Below are 12,890 nucleotides of genomic sequence, written 5' to 3' on the forward strand. Positions count from 1 at the left end.
GTGCTTAATATTTTTCTCGCTCACTAACAGCATCAGTACTGAATTTCTGGCACTTATGAAAAAAGTATCCAAATCTCCCCTTGTGATGGATGTTCTTAACATCCAAGGTGTACAAAGGTCACTGGAGAGATTAGCAGACTTGCTTGGAAAGATCCAGAAAGCATTGGGAGAATATCTGGAGAGGGAGAGATCCTCCTTTCCTCGGTAAGGAATTTCATCTCATCAACCAATTGTGCTGGAATAAACTCTAATGTGAATTGTGTTAGTTTGCACAGTAGTGCCTACGTACTTCCTTTTATTGTGTTCCGCTAGCAACCTTCTAGTGCATAGGCAGACATCAAAACATGAATGCTTTGGAATCCTAAAAAATAAAGGGTGAACAATTTAGACATTTTATGGCCCCATTTCCTGGGAAGTGACAAACTTCAATTTCTTTGTGTGGGTCACTTGTGATTAGTAACTTAAATGCATAATTTGAATATAAATATTGCTTAATAGGCTGTTTCACCTGGTACTGAATAATGAAATTCTCAAATTAGTTTTGTTTCATTAAACTAAATGAGCCCTTGGGAATCTCTTTAACCAAATACCAAAGCTTAAGAACTGGTGTCATTCTGTATTTGAATCATGTTGCATTCTGTTTCACCTTCAATTCTCAGTAGTATGTGAGGTCCTTGGATTGTAGATTTTAAACATAACCTCCACGTCAAACATGTGTTCAGAGTGCGAGCTTTGCTGTCTCATAATCTTTCAATACTTGGCATTTATCTGCTAATGAGGTGTTAAAGTGGGAAGAAAACTCTAGATAAACTAAAATGGTGCAGAGAATAAGCCCTCATGTATTTTTACTATGAGCTAGCAGAAGTATGGAGGAAAGGAATTACACAGCATTGCACAAACTAGCAGACATTTCCCCAGTTTATTAAGGGTTATAGCGGGTTCAAGCAAATATATTAATTCTTGGCCTTCAATTAATTTAAAAAATTCTTTCACCTCAGTGGTCAGTTGTTTTAAAAAACTTTAACCTTATCTCTAATACTAGGTTCTACTTCGTTGGTGATGAGGACTTGCTCGAAATCATAGGAAACAGCAAGAATGTAGCTAAGCTCCAGAAACATTTCAAGAAAATGTTTGCTGGAGTTTCTAGCATCATCCTGAATGAAGATAACACTGTTGTTCTGGGGATCTCATCACGAGAAGGAGAGGAGGTAGAGCTGCGTCTTTGGGGTTTTTTGCAAACTTACAAACCTGGTCTAAATTAAAACTAAAATTACACTTAAATTTTAATTGTTTCAGGTGCTGTTTAAAACACCTGTGTCTATCACAGAACATCCTAAGATAAATGAGTGGCTCACACTTGTTGAAAAAGAAATGAGGGTCACACTTGCAAAGCTGCTTGCTGAGTCTGTTACTGAAGTAGAAATCTTTGGTAAAGCAACTTCAATTGATCCAGTTCTCTATATTTCTTGGATTGACAAATATCAGGTATCCATCTTATTCATGTTTGTCTAAGTAAACTATATAATACACTTTTGTGGGAGGAACAACTTGTAGCAAAAATCTAACTGTATTTTAAATGTTCAGGCCCAGCTTGTTGTCCTGTCAGCCCAAATTGCATGGTCAGAGAATGTGGAATCTGCTCTGAATGGTATGGGTGGTGATGGAGACAGCAGTCCTCTGCACTCTGTGCTGGCTAATGTTGAAGTCACGCTGAACGTGTTAGCAGACTCTGTGTTGATGGAACAGCCACCTCTCCGCAGAAGGAAATTGGAACACTTGGTAAGTAATACTCTCCTCCCCACCCTCAAGTAGTCATTCGGTCTCTTACAAAATTTAAATACAATCTGTCCATCTTCAAATCATGAAACTGACACGTAGGGAAAACTAAAATATTCCCATCAAGCTTTCTTGAGGAACAGCTGTTTCTGTAGATATTACATATGCCTGACTTGAAATAACATTTGAAACTTAAATGTCAGTGTAGCATAAGATTCTGAAGAATTATTTAGTGAATAGAAACAACTCTTGGAATATACCACCCAATCTCCTATTCTGAGAGTAGATAGATTTATAAATCTACAGTTTATATTAACTTTTATCATCTATGTATGTACTTGGCTCCAGTAACCTTAGTGTCTGAGCTCCTTCAGCTGTTTAAAAATACAAACAACTTATAGGACAAATAGCTTAATTTAAAACTTCGGTGTTTGTGTGAGGGGCTGTCATAGGCATGTGAAAAACTTTTTGAAGAAAGAAAAGCTAAACTGAACGTTTTCTGCGTTTAGCTAGGAAAGTCTTAAGTTATCACTTCTTGCCCACTGAATTCATAGCATAACTCCAGCTCCTCCTAAGAAGCTCTACTTTCCACCAGATGAGTGCAACTGACAATCTGTCCTGTTATTCAAAGGCTCCCATAAAATAAACCTTGACCTAAACTTCTAATTGGGGAACAAGTGTAGAGTGCAAAGCCACAGAATGGTGTTTGTGGCAGTCTGTGCTACCAAGAAACTAGAGTGCTGTGTTTTGTACAAGTTGGAGCTTTCACATGGGGTGTGGCTTCACTGCTAGACATGACTTGCAATATTCAAATCTATGGACCTTCAGCCTTACCATGTCAAAGTCTGTACTGATGGAATGAGCTGCCAATTTCTGGCCTATTGCAGATGAAAGTTGACATTTTTTGTGTCTTGGGCATCCAAAAGGATTGAAGGCTAGTGATTAAACTAGTCTGAGGGGAAGGTGCCCTCCATAGTGGAGTCTTAGAGGAAGGAATTTTTTGGGAAACATTTCGCTTTATCTACCGGCATTTCAGTCTTGGCTGGGGTTAGCTCTAGTCAGATACGCTTCATTCAGCTGCTGATTCCAGCTTCTGAAAGCTGGGAATGGAGACGTAGAGCTCAGTTTTGGTCTGTAACTGCTGGGATTTCAGCCTATAGTGTGTGAGCAATTCTCTTGGTGGCTTTATATAGACTTTGAATAACTTGTGCAGAGGATTAAAACTTGTGGGACCTCAGAGGTGAGCGCTCTTTGGGGTATGGTGGGGAGGGATGTAGAAACACTGTCCATCTACAGCACTTGGGGTTTCTTAGAGGAAAATGTGAGCTGGTTTAAGGGCACTCTCATTCATCATTACAGCTTCTTGGAGGCAGACAAGAATATTTGGTGACTAACAGTATCTGGTGCCAGAGAGGTGTAGCAGGATGAGTATGGATGTGCTTCCTTTCTCTGCGTGTGGACAGAAAAAGGTTGTCCATAAGGACAGTTCTTGTGGTTTCAGAACCATGCCTTGGCCTGAAGCTTGACTGGGAGGGATCCTGCATCTACAGACTTTACTAGCTCCTCTTTTCTGCAAGCTAGAGGATGGATATTAGATGATGCCTTCTAGCACCAAGCAATGGCTTTTCATAAACTGAGGTGCAGTGAAATGCAGTAAAACTGTTAGTATAATTAGAGTACATGGTCTTTTTTTCGTGGTGGTTGCTAATGAGATGCTTGTTCTCCAGATTACAGAGTTAGTGCACCAAAGAGATGTTACAAGATCACTGATCAAAAGTAAGATTGACAACTCCAAATCCTTTGAGTGGCTCAGCCAGATGCGATTCTACTTTGACCCAAAACAGACAGATGTGTTGCAACAGCTGTCCATTCAGATGGCAAATGCCAAATTCAACTATGGCTTTGAGTATCTTGGTGTTCAGGATAAACTAGTTCAGACTCCTCTTACTGACCGCTGTTACCTGACAATGACGCAAGCCTTGGAGGCAAGACTTGGAGGCTCACCTTTTGGTAAGTTTGTACTGATTCCATATGTGTCTTCTGTTAAAGGTAAAGATTGATGTTCATCAGCTATAAAATTAATAAAGTAACTTCCATAGTTGAGACTCCAAAAAAGAGCAACACTTAGGCTAGGTCTATACTTATAATATAAATATTATTATTATATTTATATGGAGATATACCTATCTCACAGAATTGGAAGGGACCCCAAAAGGTCAGAGTCCAGCCCCCTACCTTCACTAGCAGGACCAAGTACTGATTTTGCCCCGGACCCCTAAATGGCCCCCTCAAGGATTGAACTCACAACCCTGGGTTTAGCAGGCCAATGCTCAAACCACTGAGCTATCCCTCCTCCTACTTAGGGTAGATCTGCACTGCTGTAATCGATGCAACAGGTGTCGATTTAGCAGGTCTGTTGAAAACCTGCTAAATCAATGGGAGAGTGCTCTCCCACTTATTTGTATACTCCACCTCCCTGAGAAGAGATGCTCTCCCGCCGACACAGTGCGGTTAGACTAAGCTGCATTGACTTCAGTTACATTATTCAAGTAGTGTAGCTTGGGCTGACTTACTGCGGTACTGTAGCCCAGCCCGTAGACTCTAGATGTTAATATTGTCAGTTTAGTCTCCTCCTAGGCACTAATGTTTTTATCCCACTCTAAAAATAGGTCCTGCTGGTACTGGTAAAACAGAATCTGTAAAGGCCCTTGGACACCAGCTTGGCCGCTTTGTTCTAGTTTTCAACTGTGATGAAACATTTGACTTCCAGGTATAGTGTCTTTCATTTAACATCAGAACATTCTTCATTTTAAGTTAAGATCTCATTAATATGCCATTTCAGCTTGTAGATTTCAAAACGTTTGAAAGCTTGTTCCTGTATCTGGTGAAGTAGATTATGGTTACTTTACTGTGCTTCATTGGACCTCACTACCACCTAAAGCAGAATTGGGTTAGAAGCTCCCTGCTCTGCTTTTAGACAATAATTTAGCAAGGGAAAATCTGAACTCCAAGCTTTAGGAAAGTAACTTAAAATATTTTCAAACTACAGTCTTCCATTACCATCCCGCAGTCATACTGTGGGACCAACTGAAGTACACCTACTTTAGTGGAAATCAAGTAGGTTTAATTGGCTGACTCCTAACGTATATGTTGCTGCACATACTCCTTATCTCAATGGACTTCCTGATACATTGCAGCATCGGAACTACTTTCAAATTTTGCTGCTGGTTTAGGAATGTGCTTGCAGAGATTTTAGAATAATTAAGTGACAGACTTCCCTAAAAAGGAGTGGAAGTTGCTTAGTAGTGCCTTATACATTCTAAAACATGGAAGCTGGCATTCAAAAACTGAAACCTCTGAGAAGCAAGAGTGGTGTGAGTGGGTAGAGAAGAGTGGAGAGGTGGGTAAAGAAGTAGTTGTTTCTGTTGAAAGCATAAAGATTCTCAGCATAAACGTACACACACATTAAATAGGGGGTTAATATATGTAACCACAATCCTATCCAGTCTACACCTGTTCCACTGTGTACAGGGAAGAATAACCAAGGTAACTTTTTTGTGTGTGTGTGTGTGTGTGTGTGTGTGTGTGTGTGTGTGTGTGTAAATAAAGCTGATCTTCTTTTTCCTCCTCTACCTACAGGCAATGGGACGCATCTTTGTGGGGCTTTGTCAAGTGGGCGCATGGGGCTGCTTTGATGAGTTCAATAGACTTGAGGAGCGTATGCTTTCGGCTGTTTCTCAGCAGGTTCAATGCATCCAGGAAGCCTTGCGAGAACATTGCAATCCAAACTATGACAAGAGTATGCAGTTCTTTTAATTGCTAATGGTTTTGTATAGCTTTTCTGGCAAAAGAATGCCCTCACTTGCATGTCTGAAATAGGTCCTTTTGAGAAATTTTCTTGATCAGTTACTCTCACGTTGGCCAAGGTTGTGTGGTTGTTTTTTTTTTTTTTTTAATTTGAAAATGTAATTTAAACATGAAAGCTACTTCTTTTAAATGTTTAAACTGATAAGTAGTCACTTTCAACATTGTGTAACTAGTGTAGAGGTAGAAAAAATGTTTGACTAGTTGTACCATAAAACTATACAGGATACTAAAAGTGAAGTTTCAACTACTGTAGTTGATAGCTGATTTGACTGAGACAAAATCAACTGTAACTAAAAATACTTTGTGTGAACTACTTTTAGCTTCCGCACCTATTACTTGTGAGCTGCTGAATAAACAAGTTAAAGTGAGCCCAGACATGGCTATCTTCATCACCATGAATCCTGGTTATGCGGGTAGATCAAATCTTCCAGACAACTTGAAGAAGCTGTTCCGTAGCTTGGCGATGACAAAGCCAGACCGCCAGCTGATTGCCCAGGTCATGTTGTACTCCCAGGGTTTCCGTACTGCTGAAGTGCTAGCCAATAAAATTGTCCCATTCTTCAAGTAAGTAATAGTCACTTAAACAAGTGTGGCCCAAAGCATTAAAAGATCACTTGTGTACTTAAATCTGGAACTTAAAATGGCTCTGTAGCTAGCTTTGAAACTACTATAGCAAGAACATAGAACAGTAAGCATGCTTGACACTTTAGTATTGAACATTAGTTTTGTGATCTTACTATGTCTAAAACTGACGCTGGTATCTTTTTATCCTTAGACTCTGTGATGAGCAGCTCTCCTCTCAAAGTCATTATGACTTTGGCTTAAGAGCTTTGAAGAGTGTACTGATTAGTGCCGGAAATGTGAAGAGGGAGAGGATTCAGAAGATAAAGCGGGAGAAGAGAGAGCGTGGTGAAGTTGTTGATGAAGGGGAAATTGCTGAGAACCTACCTGAACAAGAGGTAAAACATGCACAGATTTTTTTTAATATTCATTCACAGCAAAGGGGTGATTACAGTACATATTCATGTATATGAGCATTTACAGTAAAGCACCTGCTGTATCTAGCATAAATGTAATCTATTCAAGTAAATACGACATTTATGAACTTAGTCATGGTACTTTAGGCTACAGGAGTGGTTTCAGTAGATTGAACTGAGTTTTAAGCAGTGCTTGAGTTGGCAGAAGTATCTTCCTTACAGTAAAACAGAGGCACCTGATGGTTTGTGGTCATTACAAACTTTCACCACTCCTGTAAAATGAGTGGTATCCTGACTCTCTCTATTCCAAGTGGAATAGACATTCTGAATGAACTCCTGCAGTTCACATCACTTTCAGGTAAACGTTATGTAGGCAAGTACAGTTGTCACTCCTCAACTAAGGCAATTGTATTAGGCGATAGCTTAAGTATTCCCTGTATAGCATCACTTTTTAAAGTTCATAATGCACTGTCATAAATGATCTTGCACAAATATAAAACTCAACATCAAATAAGTTTTGCAGGGAATAAGAATGCCAAATGCAAACCTAGCAAATGTCAATATACTCTGCAGTCTGAGTATTCAGCATGACCTGTCTGAAATTTTTCTACCAATGTGACTAATGCAGATATTCATTGCTTACGGTGTATTATCTAATCAAAATATGAAATTTTCCATGTAGATTTTGATCCAGAGTGTGTGTGAAACAATGGTCCCCAAACTTGTTGCAGAAGACATCCCATTGCTGTTCAGTCTCTTGTCTGATGTATTCCCTGGAGTACAGTATCACCGTGGTGAAATGACAGCCCTGCGAGAGGAGCTTAAGAAAGTGTGTCAGGAAATGTACCTTACATATGGTGATGGAGAAGAAGTTGGTGGCATGTGGGTAGAAAAGGTACATTGTAATAATTGTAAATCTTACAATGTGGAGTTGACAAAAGTACACTTTCCGTATTCCGTGATACAGAAATCAAATACAACTGCTCCCCAAATAGACAGAATACCTAAAATAAGTTTCAACTTTAAGTGATTCCAGATTAATAGGTTTGAATCTTAATAAATGCAAGTCCTTAAATGACCGATCCTTCTGTTCTGTCAGGTTCTTCAGCTCTATCAAATTACCCAGATCAATCATGGGTTGATGATGGTGGGTCCTTCTGGAAGTGGAAAGAGCATGGCTTGGAGAGTGCTGCTAAAAGCCCTGGAACGGCTAGAGGGTGTAGAAGGTGTTGCTCACATCATTGATCCAAAAGCAATCAGCAAAGATCACCTCTATGGTACTTTGGATCCAAATACCAGAGAATGGACAGATGGATTGTTTACACATGTCCTGAGAAAGTGAGTCTTAAATATTGAATAGCATATAAGCTAAAAAGTGGCTATTAGAGAGATCCTTGGATGTTGTCATTGCCATAGAGAATTGAGGGAAGGGAAAATTACTGTTTTTTAACCTACACTAAATGCTTTCCTGAACTTTAGGATCATAGACAATGTGAGAGGTGAATTGCAAAAACGACAGTGGATCATCTTTGATGGGGATGTAGATCCTGAATGGGTGGAGAACTTAAACTCCGTGTTGGATGACAACAAACTGCTGACTCTGCCCAATGGAGAACGTCTCAGCCTTCCACCAAATGTAAAGATTTTTGTTTTTACAAACATTTCAGCATATCTAAATAGTTTAATCTACTGAAAATTTGATAGCTCTGTTGCTTTTGGCAGCTGACATGAACAGGCTCTCATCACACTACCTGTGGGCACAGAGTAAAGTTAATATTGCATCAGAGCAAAAGTGATCTTATGCAATAGTCTGGTTGAATTGTTTAAAAACCCTTCTGTGGTTATGGAGTTTGTCATGTCAGGTTTACCTTGACCCTTCCAGACTAGGAAATACTAGATCATGCATGAATGTCTAATTAGGTGTTGAATGCATAAAATACTTTATGAAGTTAAGACAAAACTAATTTTTATACCACATATTGGCTTTTGGGGAGTTTAGAGAAGCATGATAACAGCTTTTACAGTAACTTCTCGTTTAACATTGTAGTTATGTTCCTGAAAAATGCTACTTTAAGCAAAATGTTAAGTCAGTCCTATTTCCCCATAAGAATTAATGTAAATGGAGGTCGGGGGGGGGGGGGGGGGGCGCTATGTCCCAGGGAAATGTTTTTCACTAGACAAGTCAGGTAGGGGTGTGTGTGTGTGTGTGCACACACTATACGTTTTTTTTAAATAAACAATTTAATGTACACAGCAATGATGACTGTGAAGCTGGGTTGAGGTGGTGGAGTCAGAGGGTGGGATATTTCCCAGGGAATGCCTTACTGGTAGACGATCTAGCACCCGGCTGAGCCCTCAAGGGTTAACACATCGTTAATGGAGCCTCATACTCTACAAGGCAGCAGGAATGGAGGGAGGAGAGACAGCATGGCAGTGGCTGCAAACATTCCCTGTGGAAACTGAACGTGATGATGAACTCATGCTATCCCACTGGCGCGCACCACTCCCTCCACTTTCCAAAGTGCCGAGGGGGTGTGTGGGGGTGTGTGTGAGAGAGAGACACGCCTGCACACAACGTGTGGGAGGGGTTGTGACAGAGACACGCACACACTGTGGGTATGTGAAGTACATTGCCCTTTAAGTACGCTGACCCCACTCTAAGTACACTGCCTTTTTAGGTAGATCAGCAAGTTGAGACAGCTGCTGCTGCCAGCAAGCTCCCTCCGTCCTGAACCCTGTCCTATTCTCTTCCTCCCCCCCGCCCACTCCCATGGAGATGGGGTATGGGGAGGGAGACATGCTGACATCAGCACCCCTCTTCCCTCCACCCCCTGCACAGCAAACAGGAGGCTCCCGGGAGCAGCTCCAAGGCAGAGGGTCAGAGCAGCACACGGCAGTAGGGGGAGGGATACCTGAACTGCCCAGCAATTGATAGCTTGCTGGGCAGCTGCTGCACAGGGAACTTAGAGGAGCTGATAGGGGCACTGCCGGTCCACCCTGGTTCCAAGCCCCCACCAGTAGTTCCAACGGGCTGCTCTTTCTGCAAACAGTGGACAAAGCAGGCGGCTGCCAAACAATGTTATAAAGAAGAATTGTGCAACTTTAAACAAGTATGTTCTCTAGGGTGACCAGAGGTCCTGATTTTTATAGGGACAGTCCTGATTTTGGGGTCTTTTTCTTATATAGGCTCCTATTATCTCTCCACCCCCTGTCCCGATTTTTCACATTTGCTGTCTGGTCACCCAAATGTTCTCTAACGGATCAGTGATGTAACAACGAAACAACGTTAGCCAGGACGACGTTAGGTGAGGAATTGCTGTAATAGATTCAGTAGAACATAAAATCTAACTTCTCTTAAATGTCTGCACTTTCTCTCTAGGTGCGTATCATGTTTGAGGTACAGGATCTGAAATATGCTACTCTGGCCACAGTGTCAAGGTGCGGAATGGTCTGGTTCAGTGAAGATGTCTTAAGCACTGACATGATATTCAATAACTTCTTGGCCAGACTACGAAACATCCCTCTGGATGAAGGTGAAGAGGAAGCTCAGCGGAGGCGAAAGGGCAAAGAAGATGAAGGTGAAGAAGCAGCTTCTCCAATGTTGCAGGTATATCTTGGAATGGATTGTAATACTGTGGACTGACACCAGACCCACTAAAAGAAGCTTTCGAGGCACTTCCTAATCTTACAGGCTGTACTGAATATAAATAGAGATTGAGTTAACAAAATATAACTTGCATGTTGTATTCCCCAATTAAAGTATGACACTTTGAACCCATGCTATAGACAAACTTATTTTAAAATGTAGTGTTATGACTTAAGACTACAAACCAAGTTCCTTGAACAATGCTAATGTCTTTACCAACAGATTCAAAGAGATGCAGCAACAATTATGCAGCCCTATTTCACATCTAATGGACTGGTGACTAAAGCTCTTGAACATGCTTTCAAGTTAGAGCATATCATGGACCTCACTCGCTTGCGCTGTCTTGGTTCGTTGTTCTCTATGTTGCATCAGGCTTGCCGCAATGTAGCCCAGTACAATGCAAACCATCCTGACTTCCCTATGCAGATAGATCAACTGGAGCGTTATATCCAGGTAAAGTAAATACTGCAGCAAAGTGATCTGAAAGCCTAAAGATGAACACAGTTACCTTGTATTTTCTTCTGCTGTCCTTCGAACACAAGTAATACTTTTTTGCATTTGTGTGGGCTAATCTTTCTCTTGTTTTCCATCAGAGATACCTGGTCTATGCAATACTGTGGTCACTCTCTGGAGACAGCCGTCTGAAAATGAGAGCAGAGCTGGGAGAATACATTAGGAGAATCACCACTGTACCATTGCCCACAGCACCCAACATACCCATAATTGATTATGAGGTAATAGCCCCTTGTACTTTTTATAGGTTAAAAACCTAATTCCTAAGGAAACAAAGCCAATATGACACTATTTCTAAATTAACCTCTCTCAATGGGAGTAAATCAGTATCTCACAAGTTAGCTCAAAAGGCAAGCCACTCTGTTTGGTTTTATGGTGGTTTTTTCTTTTTTGCTCAGTTGGTACATAATGTACTGTGTCGTACACGCTGATTGTAAACTAGTCCCACAGCATCAAATTTGCAGCTGTTAAAAGCTTAACTGAGTTCACAGATTAAAGCATGAAGTTGTGTAAAATAAGCTGGGGTTGTGATGAGAACCCCATTGGAACCCATTTCTCTACTAAATTTTATACATTATATTTCTGTTCACCTAGGTGTCGATTACAGGTGAGTGGGTCCCATGGCAGTCCAAGGTTCCTCAGATTGAAGTTGAGACCCACAAGGTTGCTGCTCCTGATGTTGTAGTACCAACCCTAGATACCGTCCGCCATGAAGCTTTGCTGTATACTTGGCTAGCGGAACACAAACCCCTGGTGCTCTGTGGCCCACCAGGTTCTGGAAAGACTATGACCCTTTTCAGTGCTCTCAGAGCCCTCCCTGATATGGAGGTAACTATTCTGTTTATATGTACATTATTGAATAATTGCAAATTTATAACAAGTAAAAGATGCCTACAAGGTTTACTCTAATGATTACTGCAACACCTCTCTACTTACATGGTAAAAACTTCATTGTATCAGAGCTCTTTGCTCAGCTAAATGAATGTATCCTTATAACACTCTGAGATAGTAACAGTTAGATCTGTAAAATGGGAGTGGAAACTGAAGTAGAAATTAGTGACTTGCCCATAGTCAGGAAGAGTCTAGATCTTCTTGGTAACTCCAGTAGCCCCTTCATGTCAAGGCCATCTATTGTTCCTTTCTAACTAGCGCCAGTAGTACTGGCTCTTTTTTTCACTTGTTCAGTATTAAATCAAAAGTATTTTGAGTTCAGGTGGCTGTTCCATCTAGGTATGAGTGTTTAAACCAGTTAACAGTGATGAGAGATGGTATGTATTCTAACAAGTGGGTACAACTGGCAGATAACAGACTTTGATGGCAGTCTATAAAGAATTTTACATATCTTTAGTGACCCAAATACTTGTGTAAACAGCATCCAGTGAGTATCTAGTCCACCTACAGCATATATTTTCAATCTGAAGGCCAAGTTGTAACATATATTTGTTACTGAGGAATGATAATCTCCTGAAACTGTGATTCTAAGACTTTAAGCTATTAAAATGTATCAAATGTCTTCATGGATTTACCTCTTTCACCCTTGGTTTTTTTTTTTAAGGTGGTTGGACTTAACTTCTCTAGTGCTACTACCCCAGAGCTACTTTTGAAAACTTTTGATCATTACTGTGAGTACAGGCGTACACCTAATGGAGTGGTGCTGGCTCCGGTGCAGCTAGGAAAGTGGCTGGTGCTGTTCTGTGACGAAATCAACTTGCCAGATATGGATAAGTATGGCACGCAGAGAGTCATATCCTTCATTAGACAGGTTTGTTTTGTTGTGAAATTAAGGATTATATTTATTATTAATAACTAAAAATAATAATATTGAAACTTTCTTGTATTAAAACAATTCCCTCATTCAGATGGTGGAACATGGAGGCTTCTACCGTACATCGGATCAGACCTGGGTGAAATTAGAGAGGATTCAGTTTGTTGGAGCTTGTAACCCACCTACCGATCCTGGAAGGAAACCACTTTCACATAGGTAAATACTAGTCTGAAGCTACTAAAACTATAGTCCTGATCTGCAAAATGGAGTATCTGATGCCTTTACATTCTAATACTGGAATCCATTTGTAGCCTCAAATATTGGTTTAAAAATACCTTGTATCCAA

The 12,890-nt window shown here is 40.6% G+C and overlaps 2 protein-coding genes across 2 annotated transcripts in view; one reads left to right on the top strand and one right to left on the bottom strand.

The window, feature by feature from the left end:
- Nucleotides 1–12,890, bottom strand: part of LOC135983199 (uncharacterized) — a 372,285-nt gene that overhangs the window by 68,841 nt on the left and 290,554 nt on the right. The gene's annotated exons all lie outside the window — the stretch shown is intronic.
- Nucleotides 1–12,890, top strand: part of LOC101950935 (cytoplasmic dynein 1 heavy chain 1) — an 81,905-nt gene that overhangs the window by 30,683 nt on the left and 38,332 nt on the right. Inside the window, exons 23-40 of the mRNA XM_065593602.1 lie at nucleotides 31–204; nucleotides 1,043–1,208; nucleotides 1,297–1,485; nucleotides 1,585–1,779; nucleotides 3,504–3,786; nucleotides 4,446–4,546; nucleotides 5,416–5,575; nucleotides 5,964–6,207; nucleotides 6,419–6,602; nucleotides 7,303–7,515; nucleotides 7,720–7,958; nucleotides 8,100–8,256; nucleotides 10,000–10,227; nucleotides 10,489–10,719; nucleotides 10,860–11,000; nucleotides 11,374–11,607; nucleotides 12,335–12,541; nucleotides 12,639–12,760. Of these exons, the coding sequence (XP_065449674.1) occupies nucleotides 31–204; nucleotides 1,043–1,208; nucleotides 1,297–1,485; nucleotides 1,585–1,779; nucleotides 3,504–3,786; nucleotides 4,446–4,546; nucleotides 5,416–5,575; nucleotides 5,964–6,207; nucleotides 6,419–6,602; nucleotides 7,303–7,515; nucleotides 7,720–7,958; nucleotides 8,100–8,256; nucleotides 10,000–10,227; nucleotides 10,489–10,719; nucleotides 10,860–11,000; nucleotides 11,374–11,607; nucleotides 12,335–12,541; nucleotides 12,639–12,760 (3,468 nt within the window). The remainder of the gene's footprint in view (nucleotides 1–30; nucleotides 205–1,042; nucleotides 1,209–1,296; nucleotides 1,486–1,584; nucleotides 1,780–3,503; nucleotides 3,787–4,445; nucleotides 4,547–5,415; nucleotides 5,576–5,963; nucleotides 6,208–6,418; nucleotides 6,603–7,302; nucleotides 7,516–7,719; nucleotides 7,959–8,099; nucleotides 8,257–9,999; nucleotides 10,228–10,488; nucleotides 10,720–10,859; nucleotides 11,001–11,373; nucleotides 11,608–12,334; nucleotides 12,542–12,638; nucleotides 12,761–12,890) is intronic.

The sequence above is a fragment of the Chrysemys picta genome, chromosome 4 (assembly GCF_011386835.1).
Source record: "Chrysemys picta bellii isolate R12L10 chromosome 4, ASM1138683v2, whole genome shotgun sequence".
Classification (NCBI taxonomy): domain Eukaryota; kingdom Metazoa; phylum Chordata; order Testudines; family Emydidae; genus Chrysemys; species Chrysemys picta.